Source organism: Pseudopipra pipra, chromosome 21 (genome assembly GCF_036250125.1).
Source record: "Pseudopipra pipra isolate bDixPip1 chromosome 21, bDixPip1.hap1, whole genome shotgun sequence".
Classification (NCBI taxonomy): domain Eukaryota; kingdom Metazoa; phylum Chordata; class Aves; order Passeriformes; family Pipridae; genus Pseudopipra; species Pseudopipra pipra.
The window spans coordinates 6,089,304-6,108,389 of NC_087569.1; the positions used below are offsets into that span (position 1 = coordinate 6,089,304).

At 42.3% G+C, this 19,086-nt stretch overlaps 2 protein-coding genes and 1 long non-coding RNA gene across 15 annotated transcripts in view; 2 read left to right on the forward strand and 1 right to left on the reverse strand.

Moving 5' to 3' along the window:
- The window catches only part of TPST1 (tyrosylprotein sulfotransferase 1), a 26,185-nt gene extending 22,716 nt beyond the window's left edge, over positions 1–3,469 (forward strand). For 4 of the 7 annotated variants that reach the window (XM_064677887.1, XM_064677888.1, XM_064677889.1 and 1 more), the window contains exons 5-7: positions 571–646; positions 1,706–1,753; positions 2,933–3,469. In XM_064677887.1, the coding sequence (XP_064533957.1) occupies positions 571–615 (45 nt within the window). In that variant the 3' untranslated portion in view covers positions 616–646; positions 1,706–1,753; positions 2,933–3,469. The remainder of the gene's footprint in view (positions 1–570; positions 647–1,705; positions 1,754–2,932) is intronic. The other 3 variants (XM_064677891.1, XM_064677893.1, XM_064677892.1) reach the window with 1 other exon arrangement.
- Positions 2,888–5,491, reverse strand: LOC135425531 (uncharacterized). The gene is made up of 2 exons (XR_010435621.1): positions 4,778–5,491; positions 2,888–3,092 (listed from the first exon to the last, which is right to left on the reverse strand). It is a non-coding gene; the product is annotated as an uncharacterized LOC135425531 (long non-coding RNA).
- KCTD7 (potassium channel tetramerization domain containing 7) lies at positions 4,179–18,467 on the forward strand. Of its 7 annotated transcripts, none has more exons than XM_064677898.1 (6): positions 4,179–4,600; positions 6,338–6,622; positions 8,606–8,798; positions 9,521–9,657; positions 10,848–11,026; positions 11,515–18,467. In XM_064677898.1, exons 2-6 carry the CDS (start codon positions 6,573–6,575, stop codon positions 11,889–11,891), a joined length of 936 nt encoding a protein of 311 aa, XP_064533968.1. In that variant the 5' UTR covers positions 4,179–4,600; positions 6,338–6,572; the 3' UTR covers positions 11,892–18,467. The 7 variants fall into 7 exon arrangements, with proteins under 7 accessions (XP_064533968.1, XP_064533971.1, XP_064533967.1 ...); XM_064677901.1 differs by having other exon boundaries at positions 4,398–4,600; positions 6,338–6,446; positions 8,609–8,798; positions 9,521–9,690; XM_064677897.1 differs by having other exon boundaries at positions 4,399–4,600; positions 8,609–8,798; positions 9,521–9,690.
- Positions 18,468–19,086: the final 619 nt, after the last annotated feature.

The following is a 19,086-nucleotide window of genomic DNA, read 5'->3' on the forward strand; positions in this document are numbered from 1 at the left end:
ATAAGTACTGAGAAACTTCTAAAAAGAGATAGTAATGTTATCAGACATAAACAAAACCAGTTCAGCCATGGATAGGGATGCTGTGTTGGGTTAATAATCAAGTGAGCTATTGAACTTCAGATTTTACTGAGAATTCATAAGTTGGTACCTTCAAATGCTGTTAATTGTCATCAGCTCCCTGAGGGGCCTGACCTGTGCAATTGCAGTTGAAAAACCAAAATCCTTGTCATGGAGCTCTCAAACTGCAGGATCTTGTGGCACCCTCCCCCAGCCATGTGAACATCGTGGAATCATAGAATCACAGGATGGTTTGGGTTGGAAGGGACCTTAAAGCTCATCCCTTCCATGGGCAGGGACACCTTCCACTAGACCAGGTTGCTCCAAGACCCCTCCAACCTGGCCTGGGACACTTCCAGGGATGGGGCAGCCACAGCTTCTCCGTGTGGGAGGCACACAGGTTAAGAGTACACAGGGGAATCTACCACGTGCAAACAAAGCATTTTGACTTTTTCCTTTTGTTCAAACAAAAATGAATTGCTTAAAAAGGAAAATCGGTTTCTTTTGTTCCAGCCAAAGAAGACAGTAGAAAGGAAGTCTCGTGGCAAGACAAAATGAACGTGGACCAGTGAAGTCAAATAGCTGTAGTGTCTGTGTCATGTTTTCAGAACATAACTTTGCTGTGGGCACCAAATCTCTCTGATCAGTCGTTGTGTGATCTCTAACGTGGGCTTGGCTTTTTACTGGATGTCTGCCTGCTCTCACCCTTGGAGCAGTTAGTGCTCCTGCTTTGCAAGTCGTGCTCAGCTCCTGGAAGCCATTCCAGGGCTGGCACCACGCAGCTGCCTGGGCTGTGCTCACGGCATCGTCCCCTCTCCACTGCTGGCCCGAGTCTCTGCAGCTTAGCGGCAGAAATGCTCTTTAAATGTTCTTAATGTGCTGCTTAACGGTCCTGTCAGCAAACTGTGCTGAGAGAGCTGCTGGGGTTAGTTCTGATGCTTTCACGTGCCATTCCTGTGGTGATTCCAAGATTATCTGCAGCCTTTCAGATAATCCTGTGGCATTATCTGGCTGCAGGCACAGGGTGTGCCATGACAGACTAAATATTCCTGATAAGGATTTATGGAAAAGGCAGGGATATGAGTTATCTTCAAAACTGAGCACACTGTGTGTGTGCTAGCAAAGTAAATCCTTGATTTTTTTTGAATGAATCCTTGATTAAATCCTTTAAATCCTCGATCTTTGTACAGTGTCCACTAGTTAAATTTTGCTATTTTTGTTTTTCAGTTATCTTGTGACACTTCAAAAGAACCTGGGCCACTCTAACTAGTAAATGTCCTTTCACTCCATGTGACAGGGAGGTTTCCAAATGGGACTCTGCTAAATTCCAGGAGGTGGATTTATACAGTTAGCTTGGTGCATTACAGTATTTACCAGACTCTGAGCAGATTTATCCAGAGTAAAAGAAAGATCATCTAAAAGGCAAAAAATAAGCTTTGTGAAATAGTAAAAGAATATTTCTTAAACCATAAAAACTGACACTGGAGTTGAAGTTGATAGTGTTCTCTTTTAGTGTATTATAGAAAAGATAACATTAACATAATGTAACTAAACACCTCAGTGGTTTGGAGTACAAACATAAGTGCTCATAATGATATTTTTTTTTCCTCTAATGTAAAATAGCTAATTTTAGTTATTTTTTTGACAGACTGAACCTATGGAATAGAAGATAAAATGGACATTTCTTGCACAGAAGGTAATAAAAGAGTGTTGCAGTCCTGCTCATTTGTTGCTCTGAATTTAGTTTAACTGATTTTTTTAAAACTTATGTTAAAAAACTCTGTGTAAGAAAAACATGAAGTACAGACCTTAGTTCAGAACATGTAAAAATCACTGTGAGGTAAGTGCAGTCCTATATGGCTCATCATAATTTCAGTATTTGCTATGAAGGAAGGAGTAGATAAAACTATACTTTTATTATTAAAAAAACAGGGAAACTTTAAGGATGACTCTTCATTACCTGTGTAATTTTGTTTTTAAAGTAATTGCCCTTTTGTGATAGTGGAAACTGATAAGCTCATTTGTTTTTAATGTGTCCCATAGCCAGTATTTTTAATAAACTGCATTTTAGTAATTGAATAAACAATGGCAAATTGTGCAGTAAATTCCAGACTAATTAAGGAATGAATGATGCAAGAATTACTGTATTAATCCAGGATTTTTACTTGTCAGCTATGTTATCAGATATTCTGGCTTGACAACAAAAGATGACAAAATGCTTCCAGTTTAAATATAGCCAAAAGCAACATGCCCCACCAATACACCCAAAATAGATCCTTACATGGCCATAAATATAGTGCCCTAAATATAGCCAAAAGCATTGCACCACTTAGAAATAATGGATGTAAAAGGTTTCCAAAGATTAATTGCAGGCTTTCAATCTGAAAGGGATAGAGAAACCATAATCTTTTCCTGTAGTCAATGTTAAAATGACTAAAACATCAACTTCATTTTGCCACTTAGCTCTGAAAAATATATTTAAAACTGCAATATTTCTGTCTAAAGCTGCTGCCCAGTTTCTGGGAAACCAAATTGTGAACTTCCCAGCAGTAACTTCCCCTGGTACAGTGCTGACTTCCAGCACGTCAGTGCAGCCCACTGTCACAAATTCTTGGAATGTGAGTGGAAAACCAATATATTTTTTGCATCTAAATGTTCTCCAAGAAGTCACTCTAATGATAAACGATGGACAAAGCAGCCACATTCCTTACAGGAACGTTTTAGTGGCTGTGTTTTGTCTCAACAGTGACTTTCCACCTACTGAAAGAGCAGTTAATTAATTCTGCATTATATGTAATTCTAAAACGTTGTCGAGGATAGGAGCCAAATATTACACAGAAAGCTCAAACATAACTTTATTTTTCCTTTTCTTTAGAAAATCGACTGCTGCCTTTTCCGTGGGGATGATCCATCCTGCCTGTCCCCTCAGGATCAGTGAGGTGTGCTGCTCATGGCCTGCTTCCTTCAGAATTTTCTCTCCCATTTCTTTCATACTGTTTTTGTTCCAAATTTTGCTGTTGTGAGCGCATGTAAACCTGTTAAAGAAAATAAAAAACACTGACGTTGATGTAGAACTGTATTACATTCGCACAACTATTTTTTTAAGGTTTTAAAAAAATGCAAAGCAATGCTTGTCTCTGAAATTGCTCTTCTGTCTTAATTACAAAGCTCCATCTTCAAAGATTTTGTTTGTTTGTTTCTTGTAGCAGTTTGGTTTTAAATGTATGAAGCTTTCAAGAGTGGTCTGTGCTTGTCCTAAAAGATTTCTGGTGGAACAGTTGTCTGTTTTATTCATATGTGGGAATTGTTAAATATCTTTTATTTAAAAAAAAAAAGTTGATAAATTACATGTATAATTACAATTCAATGATCTTTTGTATTTTATTTTTCAAAATAAATGCTTTAAATGTGATTTTTCATTTATTTATTAATATTTTTGCTTCGGAGTTAAGATTTTAATAATTCAAGATGTTGATGCATTAGTGGAGGGGAGATATGATCTCATGTCCTGGGTCTGGGTCTCTCTTTGAGGTTTGCAATTCAATGCTTTTTGTTTGCTTTTAATAGCTGGGTGATGAGGAGAAAGTAAATTGGAGTGTCCCACTGAGAGTTATAAAGAAAGTAACATGAGATTTCTTTACTGCAGGAGAACGAAGGTAATTTTAGCCTCTTGAATTTGTTCCTCCAAAGCCGTTGTGTTCAGAGTTGTGCTGCTGGGGTGAAACTGCTGCTGAACCCCTGCTGTGAAACTGTATCCTGGGTATCAAAACTTTAGGATACAACGTGGAAGGTGATTATTCCAGTAAGGTATTTTTTAGGTGGTTTTTACCTCATTTTGTCCCATTTTCTGTTCACCTCAGTGGCTCAGGATGCCGAAGTTGGGCTCAGCCTTCCCCACTGCTTTTAAGAGAAGTTCTTTCAAAAATACTTGTGTTTCCACAACTTTTGCCTCTTCGGCTCTGAAACAGTTTTGGTTTTTTTTTTTTATTTCCCTCCGTTCTTTTTGTTGCTCCAGTTGAGATGATTAACGTGTGTCTCTAAAACCAGCGCGAACACCAGTGAAGGATATCAAAGTGCCTTCAGGGAAGAAGGGAATTCGACGCCTCCCAGCTCCTTCACCGTCGGCTCGTTCTCAAAAGTGATCCCGGGGCCTCCCCTAGTGCCCGCCGGGGGCAGCGCGGCCGCGGAGCCGCCATCGGTGCTCCCGGTGCTCTCCGGCAATTAATCACGGCTAATTAATTACCCGCGGGGCGTTTCCTCGGGGATCGAGGAGCGAGGCGCAGCCCCGGGCGGGGCCGTGAGGGGAGTGGGGGGGTGTGGGCGCTCCCGCCGCCCCCCGTGTGGGGCCGGGCCCGGCCCCGCCCGCGCGGGACCCGGATGGGCCCTACGTGACGCGGGGCCGGGGCAGGTGAGGGCGGGCGGGGAGAGGCGGCCCCGCTGCCCCCCTCCCGTCCATCCCCCGGCTGATGCGGCGGCGGCTGCTCCCCCCGGAGCCGGGGCTCTGCTACCGACCGCCGGCGGCAGCGCGGGAGGGGCCGCTCAGGTGAGGGGCGGGAGGGGCCGCGGGGCGGGAGGGGCACGGAGCGGGGGCCGCTGCCCCGCGTCCGGGGACTCCGTTCAGACTGTGCAGGAGGCCCCAGCAAGTCGCTAGGTGACAGTTAATGGTTATTAATTAATTAATTAATTATTGATTTACTTGCCGGACGCCTGGTGTACCCACCTGAGCCCGCCTGGGGGCTGTGCTGCCCGGTCGTGGGTGATGCCTCTGCTCCTCTCGGCTCTTGGACTGCGGAGCGGCTCCAGGCTCTAAAAGCTGTGGAATTCTGTGTGAGGTGGCAGTGCCAGCCACCAGCGAGTACAGCCCCAGTGTCCTTTACCCACTGGTTGCTCGCAGCTCCCAGTCAGGTCTCCCTGCTGTCCTGCTGCTGCCCTGGAAGTCACTGGTGATGGAGGGTCCCATCGTACACACCCATACACCGTGTCTGTGCTCCCTGCTGCAAAGGTTAAGTTACACCATCCCTTCATCATACTCTGTGTTGGCTTTTGCTCGTGCCTAGAGGTGCTGAGAATGTCCAGGATTTTATAGTCCGATGTATAATACTGTTCACAGCAGCTCAGGGATCCTGCCCCCTTTTTCAGGGTGTTCCTTCGCTGTTCTGATGCAGATTTATGAGAATTTACTGGATGTCATGTCTCGTCCCAGTGTGTTCACACAAGCCTTTGATCATCTGAGTCTTTTGAAGATAGGTATGGAGAGACTGCTAAGTGACATCTCCTTCTGTGACCTCACAGGGACCCAGTTGCTCTTGAAAAAGGGGGAGCCTTCCTAAAATCCAGTTGGTATCTCCTCAAAACAAGCCCTTCCCAAGGAGTTAGCTTTGAACTGAAGTCTGTGTGGATCTCCTAGGATGGATTCATACATCAGTACTTTACTGAAAAAGACTTTGACCGTGTAATCATTATGTCACTTTTTTTGTAGATATGTAGCTTTTTTAGGTGTGTCACTTTGCCAACACTCATGTAATCTCAAAATATTTAAGAAAAGGTTGTTTAAACCAATACAGAAAAGCTGAGGGAACAGCAGAGCCTTGAAAAGTTTTGTTGACTCTTACTATCCAGTCCAACTCAATGCAGCTCTAGAGTTGCTATCATTCCCTGGGGAATGAAGCCAGACTGGCAGGGCCAGTTCATTTACTGAGATGTCTTTGGGGGGTGGGGGGGTGTGTGACAGTATCTGAGCTGTCCATAACAAAGCTCCAGGAAGCAATCTCTGCATTTAAATGCCGGGTAGAAGGACTGGCAGGAGGTATTTTTGGTAGAGTTGGATGCTGCTGACCTTGGTTCAGTTAAATATTTGATTTAATAATTTTGTTCATTGATGATACCTTCTCATTAACTGTCTGTTGATCTGCACTCAGATATACTTGAAAGTGAAATGGATGCATTTACTTAGTTTTAATAAATAAAACAAACCCTGTAACTTTAATGAGAGATTTAACAAAAGGAATATTTTTGTGCAAAATTAAAAATAATTATTGCACGTTCTTTAAATGGCAAGAAGAGGATAAGACCAGGTTGGATGGGGCTTGGAGCAACCTGGTGTAGTGGAAGGTGTCCCTGCCCAGGGCAGGGGGTTGGAACAATATGAGCTTTAAGGTCCCTTCCAACCCAAACCATTCTTGATTTTATGATACAGATGGATGCATATTCTTCATGAAATGCAGAGAACTGAGTGTCTGTCAGAGAACTGGGCAGTGATCAGCTTCTGTTTTTCTTTCAGGGAGACTCTGCTCCTGTCACCACTCCACTGTTCCACTGCTCCGTGCCCGGGGGTGAACTGAACTGGTGAAGCAAACCTAGAGAGGGACTTCAGTCACCTTTTAATGAAGGTCAAAAAACAGGTTAAACTTGTCAGTGATTAATCTCTTCATTTTACTGCCACTAAACTTAGTCTTGAAATCCCAGGCCGAGAACTTGTCTGCCAAACCTCGCTGTTGAGGGCATTGTTTGTGTGAATGTTCCAATGGCAAAGGAGGCTGTTACTCCTGGGTGTAAGAGAATTAAGGTATGCTCTCTCATGGTTTTTTTTTCTCAAACCTCTAGTTCTGGTAGGAAAGGGGCCCTTTTTGGTACAGTGCCCAATGGAGGAACTTACCCCAAACACATTCTGGGGTCGATGATTCCCATATACTTAATGGAGCTGAATGTTGTTTACTCACAGGATGATCCATTTAAGTGAAATATATGGGACATTCTTGAAAAATGTAGACAATTACAGAACACATTTTTGGTCAATCTTGAGTCTTAAGAGAACTGGAAATAGCAGGCAAAGCACTGGTGTCAAGTGACAGCATTATAAATAATACATTCACAGTAAATACAGGCTCACTCAATTTTGACTGTGCATCTTATAAATGAAGCTTCTGCAAGCTGTTTCTGGGTGATAATTTGTTTACTTCTTTAAAGGAGCCCTACCAAAATAATATTTCATTTATGTTGTGTCTGTTCTTTATCTGTGAGGCGTAGTTGAGTTGTTTTGATAATTGATAATGTCAGAACAAATGTTGTTTCAGGACAAATATTAAAATTGCTAATAGGGTGTGGACATTGAGAAGCCCTTCCACCCTTATTTGTCTGCCTATGCATTGGACTGTGGTGGAAAAATGGTTATAAACTGTAGAGAAGAGAAGTTAAATACCTGTCCTAAGCTGAGCCAAACCTCTTAACGAGCTGCAGCTTAAAGGGAATGTTTGACACTTCAGGGTACCTATTTATCTGTGTTTATTATGGTGTTAAACAGGGTGTAGAATTCACATCCAAATTCTGGTAAAAGCAGGCTGTGAGCACTCCCTCAGAACGTGGAGACTGTGGTCTGATCAGCTCTCTGCAGAGTATCTGTTTTGCCCAGGAGCATCCAGGGTCTGTCTGGGTTCTTTCTGAACTTGCAGCATTTCCTTTAAGAGCTGGGATCTACAAACAGGCTGATGATGTGCACAGTGCACTGTATTAGCAGAATTATACAGTTAATCATGTCTTTCAAAATTTTGTGTCATTTCTTCTTGCTGACTTTGATGGGAAGCACCCTTTATGAAACATTTGTTTAGTCAATAAATAAACGCACCAGATGTGCTCGTGTAAATAATCCTTCTCTTTTTATATTTCCTAGTGATTTCAGAGAAGGAGCTTGCAGGGTTAGAGCTAAAGCCTCTGGTAGTGCCTTTGTTATGGCGTTGTGATGCTGCTGGAGGCACCACAGCATTCCTGGAAATAGGGATTTTACATAATGCAGCGTAAAGGGAGCAGCAGGGTTTCCTCCTCTTTGCTGCTCTGCTCTTTCAGTTATTATTTTTATAGTGCAGCTGGTTAGTCCATCCCGTCCTGAGACTGAAGGTGGACTGTGAGAGCCTGCTCTGTGCCGGAAAGGAAATGGATAATTAGCAGTAAATGCGCAGGATAATAAGCAGAATTAAATACATGTGTGTCAGATGGGCGCGTTCATGTGCGATGAGATGTGATGCTGTGGGCACGGAGACATCAGTTTTCTCCGGCTGAGAAAATTGGAAAATTTGCCAGGGAACGCTGAGCGGAGCCTGCCCGTGCCCGTCCCTGCTCCCGGCTGAAGGTGACAGACGGAGCGCGGGTGTCGCCCGGCGCGGGGCCAATGGCAGGACGTGTTCCTGCATCCCGCCCATGGCGAGGGACAGGCTGGGCCAGCGGCCACCCAAATCCACCCAGCAAATGACATTTTCCTGCAAAAGCGCGGCGGAGCCAATCGCTCCCTGCACCGTGCAGCCAATGGATGCCGGGCTCTTACCCAGCCACTGACAGCGGCTCCGGGGCTGGAGGGCCTTGGGACAGCTCTGCCGAGCGCATTCCTGCACAGCCCGAGCCCCCGGTGTGGTCCCGTCCGTGCCGTGATTCATTTCCCGGCCGTAGCGATGCCATTGTGAGCCCTCGGGGTGACGCGGCCAGCGACGCGTCCCGCCCGCCCCGACCCGCGGCTGGCGGGGGCAGCCCGAGGTGATCCGGGGTTTGTGTTCCCGTTTAGCAGTGCCACGGCTGCCTACCCAGCAGACCTGCTCCCGAGAGCCAGAGGGATGGTGGTAGTTACGGGGCAGAACAAAGTGAGCGGAAACCCGGATGATGCCATGTCGAGCTCGGATGCAGAGGATGATTTCCAAGAGCCGGCCACTCCTACTGCAACCCAGGCAGGACAAGCTCTACCTCTGCTGCCCCAGGAGGTAAGAGCTCCCCGGTGCTGCTCACCTGACAAGGTCCAGTGATGGCAGCACGCACTGCTCAGCTGCCAAAGAATCCAGGATTTATTTGCTGGACTATTTGTGGATGCCCAGTTCAGTTTCCATTAGTAGCTAAATGTTTGAATAAAACTAAGCCTCTTGAATTTATTTCAGTTGCTTGGCGGCTTTAGTTGTAAGTTCCATCCATGTTTGGAGCTGAGAAATACAATGAAGTGTTTATTCTGGTACTTCAGGCGTCTTAGAGTGTAATACTAAGATTTTAGGCCTGATGTAAATACAAAATCACTGGGGATTTTTAGTGTATGGTTTAGCAGTGTAAAGAAACCACAGAGTAGAAACTGAGTGCAGGTCCCAAGGCTGGCCTGAGATTTCTTCCCTTTTTTTTTTTTTTTAGCTCTGCATGTGTGTCTGTCTCTGTGTAAGGGTGGGGAGCCAAGAGGAGGCGTTAATACTTTAAATTAATATCTGGCATTAAAGCTGAGTGGAATCTGCTGTTTCAGATTCCAGCTACAATTAAACCACTCATTGATTCCACCCAGAAGCCAAAGTATCCAAGCTGTTAACCCTCAAACCTCTCTGGTTTGTGGCAACAGGGCAGGCAAGAGGAGTTTGTCACGGCGGCAAAGACCGCATGCTGCGTTTCGGAAGCTGCAACCCTGCAAAGGGCTGGAGGCTCCTCTCTGATGATGTGATTGCTTTTGCAGTTTCCAGAAGTTGTCCCCCTGAACGTGGGAGGGATGTTCTTTACCACGAGACTGTCCACCCTGAGGCGGTACGAGGACACCATGCTGGCAGCCATGTTCAGCGGGAGGCACTACATCCCCACGGACGCTGAAGGCAGGTACTTCATCGACAGAGATGGAACCTACTTTGGGTATGTGCAGTGTCCCCAGTGCTCCCAGAGTTCTTCCTGAAGAAAGTCAGTTTTCAAGAAAAATAAGTTTTATAGTGTTTATTTTCCTTCTGGTGAAATCCCGTTTGTGTGGGGAGGTAAATGTGACTGGCTGGCATCCACACCCTCAAAACATACCAATAGTATATGGCAATTAAACATATTCATTTTGCTCTCAAGTTATGCAATGGGAAAGGAAAAGCAACCAACATTTTGTATTTGTACACTGTCTCCTCTAGAGTGTCTCCTTTCAAGGTATTAAGTTGTTTTGATGTTGCTTTACATAGGAAGCTCCTTTGAACAGCACTGGTTTTTAATTGATATTACAGTATCTAGGATAAAGAAGGAATGGAAGGAATGCCTCTAGGTTTCTTACACAGTTGAAAGTATGTTATTTTCAGTCTTTAAACAGGATATAACAGAACTGGTAAAAAAGCCCAAGCCTCAAAGAATTTCTTTTTTTAAAATTATTTTTGCTGGTAGTGCCACATCCCTTCACCTTCAAGATTCCTTCTTAAGGAAGGTCAGTAATAGTTTTGTTAGTTAATACTTACAAAGTGATTTCTTTCCCTTGTAAAAAATCTTGTCACATAACATTGTCAGAGCTGCAAGGAAATGTTCTCTCTCTTCTTTTTAAAATTCTTATTCTGTATATGGCCCTGAGCCTGTGTAGAGAAACCTCCTTTGCAGATGAACCATCCATTCAGATACAACCCTGGATCTGTGTGAGATAAAATGTCCATGCATATAATTCTCTAGGAAAATATTATTTTGTCACAGACCTAAATTTGAAATGCAGTGACTACAATCTCTTTCCCGTGGAATACTGTATCCTCTTCTATTTGAAGTGGTTCCTCCTCATTGAACTTTTTGTTTAAAATATGATTATGTTTTTTTGAATGAGTTTTGACATTAACAGAGGCAAAATATGGAATGGTGACTTGGAAACTTGAACGTGGCAAATGATTTTAAAACCAGATGTTGGGAATGTGGATCACTTGTTTCAGTTACTGTCTAAACATAAGGATTTCTGTCTCAAGAGAGTAAACAATAAATATCCAGCATTTCCTCTCTTTTACCACCTGCAACAGTTTTGGCAGAAATGTGTTCCTTAATAATATTTTTGCCCTTTTTTTTAGAGACATACTTAACTTTCTACGCTCTGGTGACCTGCCACCAAGAGAACGAGTGAGGTCAGTTTACAAGGAAGCTCAGTATTATTCCATAGGACCATTGCTAGACAATCTAGAGGATATCCAGCCTCTGAAAGGAGAAAAAGTTAGACAAGCTTTCCTGGGCCTAATGCCATATTACAAAGGTAAATAAATGAAGGAGTGTTGACTGTTTCTTCTAGTGTGATTCGAGTGTTGTGCTTTCAGTCTGCTTTCAGCTTCCAAGCTAATTCCACTGCAGTTGAGAAGTTCATTATGTGCTTTTCATGCTGGTTAGATCTGTGAGGTCTCCACATCAGACTTGTTACAAGGATGTGGATTTTTATTTAAGAAGGAGCAATATCTAGGCCATAACATGCAAGGCTTATTAAATGAGAGGGTTTTCTCTGCTTTTGTTGTGTCAGGACCTGCAGCTGAATAAACTTGGGCCTATTGTAGGGACACCAAGTTCACCAGATAACTGAGGTTGATTTGATTGCTGTCTATTTTGCTACATGCAGTTTCCTGTTAGGCTGAGAATAACTCATCAAACACTGCAGTAATATGTTTCACGTGAAATAGTTGCATTTGATCTCTTTTACTTGATACTTCATTGTAATTCTCTATTTTGGGGTGTTCTGGGTTTTTTTTTTAGATCACTTGGAGCGGATAATCGAAATAGCAAAGCTCCGAGCTATGCAGAGAAAAGCCAGATTTGCAAAACTGAAGGTCTGTGTCTTCAAAGAGGAGATGCCCATCACTCCCTACGAGTGCCCCCACTTCAATTCCCTGCGTTTTGAGAGGAGTGAGAGCGAGACCAAGCTGTTTGAGCACCACTGTGAGGTGGATGTGTCCTTTGGGCCCTGGGAGGCCGTGGCCGATGTCTACGACCTGCTGCACTGCATCGTGACAGACCTGTCTGACAGGGGCATCACTGTGGATCACCAGTGCATCGGGGTGTGTGACAAACACCTCATCAACCACTACTACTGCAAGAGGCCCATCTATGAGTTCAAGATCACTTGGTGGTGAGTTGTTTTGTGCGGGACAGCGCGAGGGATAAAAGGACTTCTGGGTGACGGTCGATTGCTTTGGATATTTTCGCACCGTGTCTCTGGAAATGCATTGCTGCTAACATTCCTGGGAGTCAGTGAGCTGCTCAGCAAAGGGAACCTGGTGCAGAGGTTAAAGAACCTCTGGAATCTTGACAAACCAGCCTGACATCAGACTGTTGGCTCAGGTACCTTAACGAGGCACAACACACAAAAATCACCTCATGGAAATGGTGGAGAGGAGTGTCTGACATCTTCTAAAAGGTGCCCCCAACCACGTGGCTTTAGTGTCCCAGTCTGCAGAATGGAATTGCAGATCTCTCCTGCTTTATTGGGAAGCTGGGGTGCTAATAATGCTGACATGTGGTTCAGCTTTACCCACTTAGAGATGTTTTAGTTCCTACTTAAACTTACCACTTTATAAAATTGAGTAATACCCAGCACAAAGATTCTGGAAATGTAATTTTGATGTAATAGATAATTTAAAAAAGGGGGGAAAAAGAGTGTTCCCTATATATTATTAATTGTTGTCAGGATTAAGGTGTATTTCTTTTTTAATTAAGAATCTACATTGTGAATTATAATGTTATATTTCAATTATTATTATTGTTATAACACGGAATAGCAGATTTGGAATATATTCCTTAATGCTTTTAGGAATAATAACTGTCCATGGAAGACTTGTGCCTGTTTTTAGCCTTAGAAATTCTAAATGTTTACAATATCTACAAAAAAAAAAAAAAGAAGCTCTATAGAATCAGGTCATTTACAAAGGCTTTTGGTAAATGAGAAAACCCTATATGTATGTTCCTATTAGCAGAAGTAAGAGGAATATTTAATGTATATTATTTTATTACTGACTCTTTTTACATTCTGTGATATTTAAACTTTGTTCTAGAGTTAAAGTCAGATGATACTGTACAAGTGCTTCCTTCACCTCACCTTCTTCAGACAATTAATTCTTATTTTTATCATTCTTGTTGACCCTTCCTGGTGTCAGATAAGGAAAAACAAAATTCAACCTTCCTATTCAAATATTTCTCCAATTATAAATCAGTAGATCTGGGTAATAAATCCCTTTCCATGCCAAAAGAGGCAGCCATTGCAGAATCACATTCTTTTCAGAAGGCAATTGTTGCACTTCTGACAGGAGTAACCACATCCCAAAGTTGAATTACTTGATGTCCAAAACCAAAAGGGAGATTTAAACATCTGCAGATATTAATGTTTTGTGAGGTACAGGAAACTCAGCTGTTTTTCTAAAATACTCCACTTGAAGGGACTTCCAAATAATCTTAAGGAGGGAGAAAAAGTAAATATTTGCATATTGCATTCCACTGGATTAGATGATCCAACAATATTGCTTAATTAAGCTTTTGACCAAAACGCTTAAGAAACACATTAATTACAGGGATCAAAATTCTTAGTTACCTGAGGTAATTTTTAGTGTAATTCTAAAAACTTTATGGTCAAATTGTCTTGCAAAAAAAGAGCCAAATTGTTTGCATTGTCACACTTTCAGGCACCTAATTTAGCAATTTTTAGTAAATTGTCTCTCTGTAGTGGGGGCTCTAATGATCTCTTTGCAAATGTTTACTTACAGAGGCTCGTTGTCAAGTGCTGAGTTTCAAGTCCAGAGCTTGAAATGGCATTTGGATCTTAAGTTTGTTTTAATTGTTTTCTTAAATATTGGCCTTTGAGTTACAAGTTCTTGTACTTGTGTTTGGCGACCCAAAATTAAGAGTTAAACTGAGACTAGTAAAGCTTCCCTACAATGAGAGGAACTTGGTTTCTTTGCTGCTTTGCTGGCTTCATTTATTTTCATTTTATTTTTTTTTTCCCAGGGAATCTTAAACTGCAAACCACAATTTCTTCCAAAATTACGTAAGATCTTAAAGCTGAGGCTTACAAACTTTTGACTGCTTGTCCACTTCAGACATTTAAGTTCAGGATTTCCAGCATAGTTTATTTAGGGATTACAATGAGAATTGCAGTTTTAAGGGGAGGTTTCAGTGTTTTTTTGCCATTTCCCATATATGTATTTACACAGGACAGAACTCTGGTTTGAATTTCAGCACCACTTGCAGAAACAGGACACAGTCTGATTTTTAACAGTGTGTTTTTTGGTTTGGCTTTAAGAATTTTCTCACTGTTTTTACAGAGAAGCTGTGACAACAAAACCCCTGTTTTGACCACGTTTGCTATTTCTTAATATGCACATGCTGATATTTTATTACTTTTCCCAGTTCATTGCTTTAAAAAAGTAAGGAAAACCACCAACCCAAAAAGCTAAAATGAAAATCTTGGTCTGTATCAGCTGCATCTTAATCAAAGCTCTCGTCCTTCCAATCCTCCTGGAGGCAGCAGACATTCAGTGCAATAATGGGAAGGAAAACATGGATTTAAGCCCCCGTGCTTTCATCAAACACATCCGTTCTGTGCTGGGATTTGGGCAGGTTAACCCCATTTTTATTGACTGCCCCTGTTCTAAGCAGTCTTTGTTTACAACCATTTAGATGATCTTGCCTAATCTGTGCTCATTTTTTGACAGAAGCAGAGGAGTTGTGCAGGAGGATGGCAGGGGAGTAGAATCTAATCACTGCTTTATGTAACATTATTGACTTTTCTTGGCGTGTAGCATAACTTTGGAAATTCTCCATTTGCAACAGAAATGTGAGTAGCTGATCTACTAAATCTCTGTTTAACAGGATTGATGTTTTTGTACATTGTGGATGCTTTAGAATTGTCTGATTAAACTCAATGCCTATGGAATACTGCTTTTTTTTTTTTTTTCCTTTAGGACTTTTCTTTATATCCAGCCAGGCCAGAGGCTTGCTAGAACATATTTACCTATTTCTCCGTGCTTCTCTTGGCTTTTTTGCCACTTTAGCATCTACAAAGCTACTTTTCCACCCCTACACTCTCAAATCCCTGTGTTTGTGAGCTGGCACTGGAAGCAAATTGGGCACAGTAAATAATCTGGTGTCATCAATATAACCTTGCTGTGAATATCATGTTTGCAGATCATTAAAAGGACAGTGCATGTCCATTTAGCTGATTCAGTTTGAAGGACATACATTTTTTATTTCATATTCTGAGACTGGATACAGGCCCTTTTTCCATTTTTAGTTCCAGATTGATACACAGGAACACACATATTACAAATGACTTTTTTTCCTCCCCCAAATAAGTCTGAAATATTTTCAGAGCCCAGATCACACACCTGGATTGCAGTGATTATTCTGCTTTTATCAATACTGGTGGGACAATTGGGGGATACTTATTTATAATTAAAATTGTTAGCTATTGTTTTATGTTGCTGTGTGTATGAAAAAAACATGACAAGACTAATTCTTTTTAACATTCCCTCTGGAACATTTAACATTCCCTCTGGAATACACTCTGCAGTGGTTTTTAACAGGGAGCAAAGGGAGGTCTAATTATCAGGTCTCATCTTAAATGACTTGGCCAATTCCACAGCACATTCAGTATTTCTGCATCTGTTTTACACTTGTAAAATAAGAAGGGTGAGAAAAGGAAAATTTAAAAATGAAGGGAAAAAACTCATCTTTCTGAATCACTCAAAATGACCTGAAAATATATTTATGTGCAGCAGCCACTTTATTGATTTCAAGAGCTTAAAAAAAAAAAATTAAAAATAACTTTTGAGCTTGGTGTGGGCTTCTTAACTTGAATACCCAATACCCTACATAGGAATCTGAAATACTCCTTGGTGAACTTCAGTCCTCCTTGGAGGACAGTGAAGGTGCTGCCAGCTTTGATCTGGGAAGCCTTTGAGCCATAAACAGATTCTCTGTGGTCCTCTCTGTGGTGCATGTTTTCTTCTGAGACTGCTGGGCTTTTATTTTTATTTTAAAGCTTATTTTAACCAAAACTTTTAATGAGGGATCAGCTTCTGCATTGGTGAGGGTGTGAGTTCTCTGGTTTGTTTTGGAGCACTTCAGGTCTTAGTTACCTGAGTAACAAAAGCAGTGAGTTATCACAGCAGGGAGTTCTGCATGACCCCCTTTTGATGGATTTTTTAAAGTTTTTAGGAAGTCTGCCTGGGAGACACCTCATGATGTAATATATGCAAATACCTGAACTTGTTAATGTGAATATTTTTGAGATTTTGTGGTTCAGTTTTGTAATATTCTCCCCTGAAACTAGCAAGAGTGCTAAGGGTTGAGTTAAACACTGGTTTTCTGATAAGCCAGCTTATGCCTTAGATATCTCCTGCCCTCATTTTGTAAAATCACTCATCCCAAAGGCGTTTGATGTAGGAAAAAGTCAAGGCTGTTATAGTTACAGGAAAACCAGGAATCTTCCTTGATTCTCAACAATGAGTCATTTAGAGAATTAGGGCTTGTTAATCCACTCACACCCTCCATTCTTTGCTCTGGTGGTCTCAGGGCTGGGTCTGGCTCACAAGAGTCCTTGAAGGCAAAACTCAAACACTTCTGTTATGAGAAACGAGCTGATTTGCATAAGCACCTAATTTGGCCTTTGCTGAGTGGTTGTTAAAATTCCTGCAAACCGAAGGATGTCGATATTTTAAACTGTTCCAAGCAATAGCTTTGTTAAACCCTAATCTGCTTTGAGCCAGTGGATGTATTGTCAGGGGTTGGCCAGGTCTTTTATCTGTGCTTCTCGCTGTATCTGTGTTTTCCCAGTGGAGTCTGAAGCCCAGGGAGGTTGCTGATCACATCCAGGGAATACATTTTCAGGTGTGTCCTGAGCTCGAGCTGGATTTTGGAAATGCAAAAGTGGGAGGGAATTAGTTCTGCAGTGTGTTCCCCAGGGATGATCCTCACTACCTCTAAGGGAACACTTTGGTGAGGTGCTGATCCACACTCCCCCACAGCTCCCTTTGTGAGCTGAAGTGTAAAAGGCAGGAGGAGATGAGGTGTCTGGGCTGAACACTCACAGTGAGATAATGACTCTGACTGGATCCCCCCTGGGCCTCCCCCCCTTCTCTGACCCTGCAGATGTACAACTCTGTGTGCAGGAAATTTAGTACTTCTCTCTGCTGCACCCTCAGATTTGTTTGCAAGGTGAATGCTTAGGGGTTGTTTTAATATTGCAATATGGTGACTGATAGTTGCTAAAGAATCAGTGAAAACCTTATTACTGTCAAAAATACCTGAGTAAATCAATTAAACTAACTTATAGCATAACCACTTTAATTTCACTCTTCTTATTTTTTTTAGTAAAGACTTACTTCTTTTAAGGGCTTACATTTGTTTGTCCTTCAGCTTGCTATGAGCTGAAGGATAAACTGCACAATCCCTCATCTGTTTGGGGTTTTTCCCTTAAAATCTAATTACTCATATAATTAAAGGTCATGATTTTCTAGCTTCATTTGGCATTTGCAAGCCCTGGGAACCCTCCTTCCCAGCTTTATTCTCACTGCTCATTCTTTATAGATGACGTGGGACAGGTGACATGATGAGGAAGATGATGGAAGTGCCAGCAGGGAAAAGCTCCTGTCAGAGCTGGTGGTTTCCATTGCAGGGTGTTCTTTGGGCTTGATTTCAGCTCTTGTTCTGTGTGAGGCACAGGAACCTTCAGCACCATTTGTGTGAGCTCAGTCTGTCAGGAATTCAGGGCAACTTCCACTGGTCGTTCATTTCTGTGTGAGTTCACTGTGGTGTTGATTCTGGGAGGTAAGAGGGTGGGAAAATCCAGTGGATTGCTGGGTCACACTGCTTGAACTTTATGCCACAGCTGGATCTTTCTGCATGGCAAAGCAGAGGAATCATTTGGGACACAACTGCAGGACAGGTAAGAGAAGACTTCAGAGCAGGGACTGTAGAAAAATCATCTCTGAACTCACTATAAAACTCTGGGATATATTTCTTTCACTTCCATCATTTAATAACTACTTTGCTCTGGGCAATTTATAGACCCCACTGGCTTTAAGCTGTGGTTCCTGGAGTTGTGCTGACCTCTTTGGTCATTTGTAGGTAAACAATTGAAAATGTTTTCAGGTCGTTCACACACAGCAGAGAGGACCGAGGATGGTTCTGAGTTTTGGGCTATGGAAACAGAATTTCACTTAACAGAATCCCCCCCCTCCAGTCTTTCGTTATCTTTCTGCACATAAGCTGATTTCAGAGGGTAATTATGCTCTGTTTATTATCTCCTGTATATAGTTCTCTAACTGGAAATCACTTTCCAGAACAGCAGTTCTTAGTCATTTTACTTACACAAGCTTAGTATTAAGTTTACCTCCACTTTCACTGTGACTTTTATAAATGGATTTTGTTTTGCTGAATTATGAATTGTATGTGTCTATGCATTGTAACCCGTAATGCCTTTGAAAATCCAGCCTGGATGCTAACGATCAGGGTTTGGAATTCTCTCCAAATGTGTTTTGTTAATAATTCTGTTGACGTGTGATGTTCAATACTGTGAGTACTGCAGTGTATTATTTCTTAATATTTTTGACTTTTCAGTTCGGGTAATATATAGTCTATGTTTTTTATTTAAAACACATAGAAGAAAATGTGGATATAAATTTGTGTTGTGCAATAAAAGATTATTATACTGAAAACTCTTGGAATCTGGCTCCTCTGGTCTGCAGCCCCTGCGGTGCCCCTCCTCACCTTCCCTGGCATTCGGGTTTGCTTTGCATGACTGCAAATGAAAATTAAGACACCAGTCTCTGTCTTGGGCTGTTTTAATGGCACCAAGTCGTTCATCATCACTTCCCTAGCAGATGGCATTTGTGCAGTGTCTGCTCTCTCCCCGGGGATGCTGACTGGTGTCAGATCATTTCAGTTCTGTTTCCTTCCCTCCGGTCCATGTGACACAGCGCAGAGAAAGTCCCAGTAGCTGTCCCTGATTGTGCAATGCTCAAAAACAAAGTTTCTGGATTTGCTTAGCTGGCTGCTTTCAGAAATATGTCTCTGAAGTAACTAAAATACCATTTCTTTGCTGTCCATCTGTCCTGTTGTTTCACAGCACGATGACTGAGACCCAATGTGGCAGGGAAAAAAAAGAGACCACAACCAGGTAACTGAGAATGGGAGGAGGAGTAAGTTTGAAATAGCAGTGGCTATTTCTCTGTTTGCTGCAGTCAGCACAAATGCAGCTCTGGGGCAGGGCCTGGCTTTGGGGCGACAACAGAGGAGCTGGCCTGGGGGGTGTGTGGGGAGAGGGAAGGGGAGGCA

What these genes read in the sequence shown, in the direction of transcription:
- KCTD7 (XM_064677894.1), top strand. Translation starts at nt 6,573, where the DNA reads ATGTTCCAATGGCAAAGGAGGCTGTTACTCCTGGGTGTAAGAGAATTA. An exon ending in CTGGGTGTAAGAGAATTAAG is followed by an intron (nt 6,623 to 8,605) that starts GTATGCTCTCTC and finishes GTTCCCGTTTAG; the next exon opens with CAGTGCCACGGCTGCCTACC. An exon ending in CCTAATGCCATATTACAAAG is followed by an intron (nt 11,027 to 11,514) that starts GTAAATAAATGA and finishes TTTTTTTTTTAG; the next exon opens with ATCACTTGGAGCGGATAATC.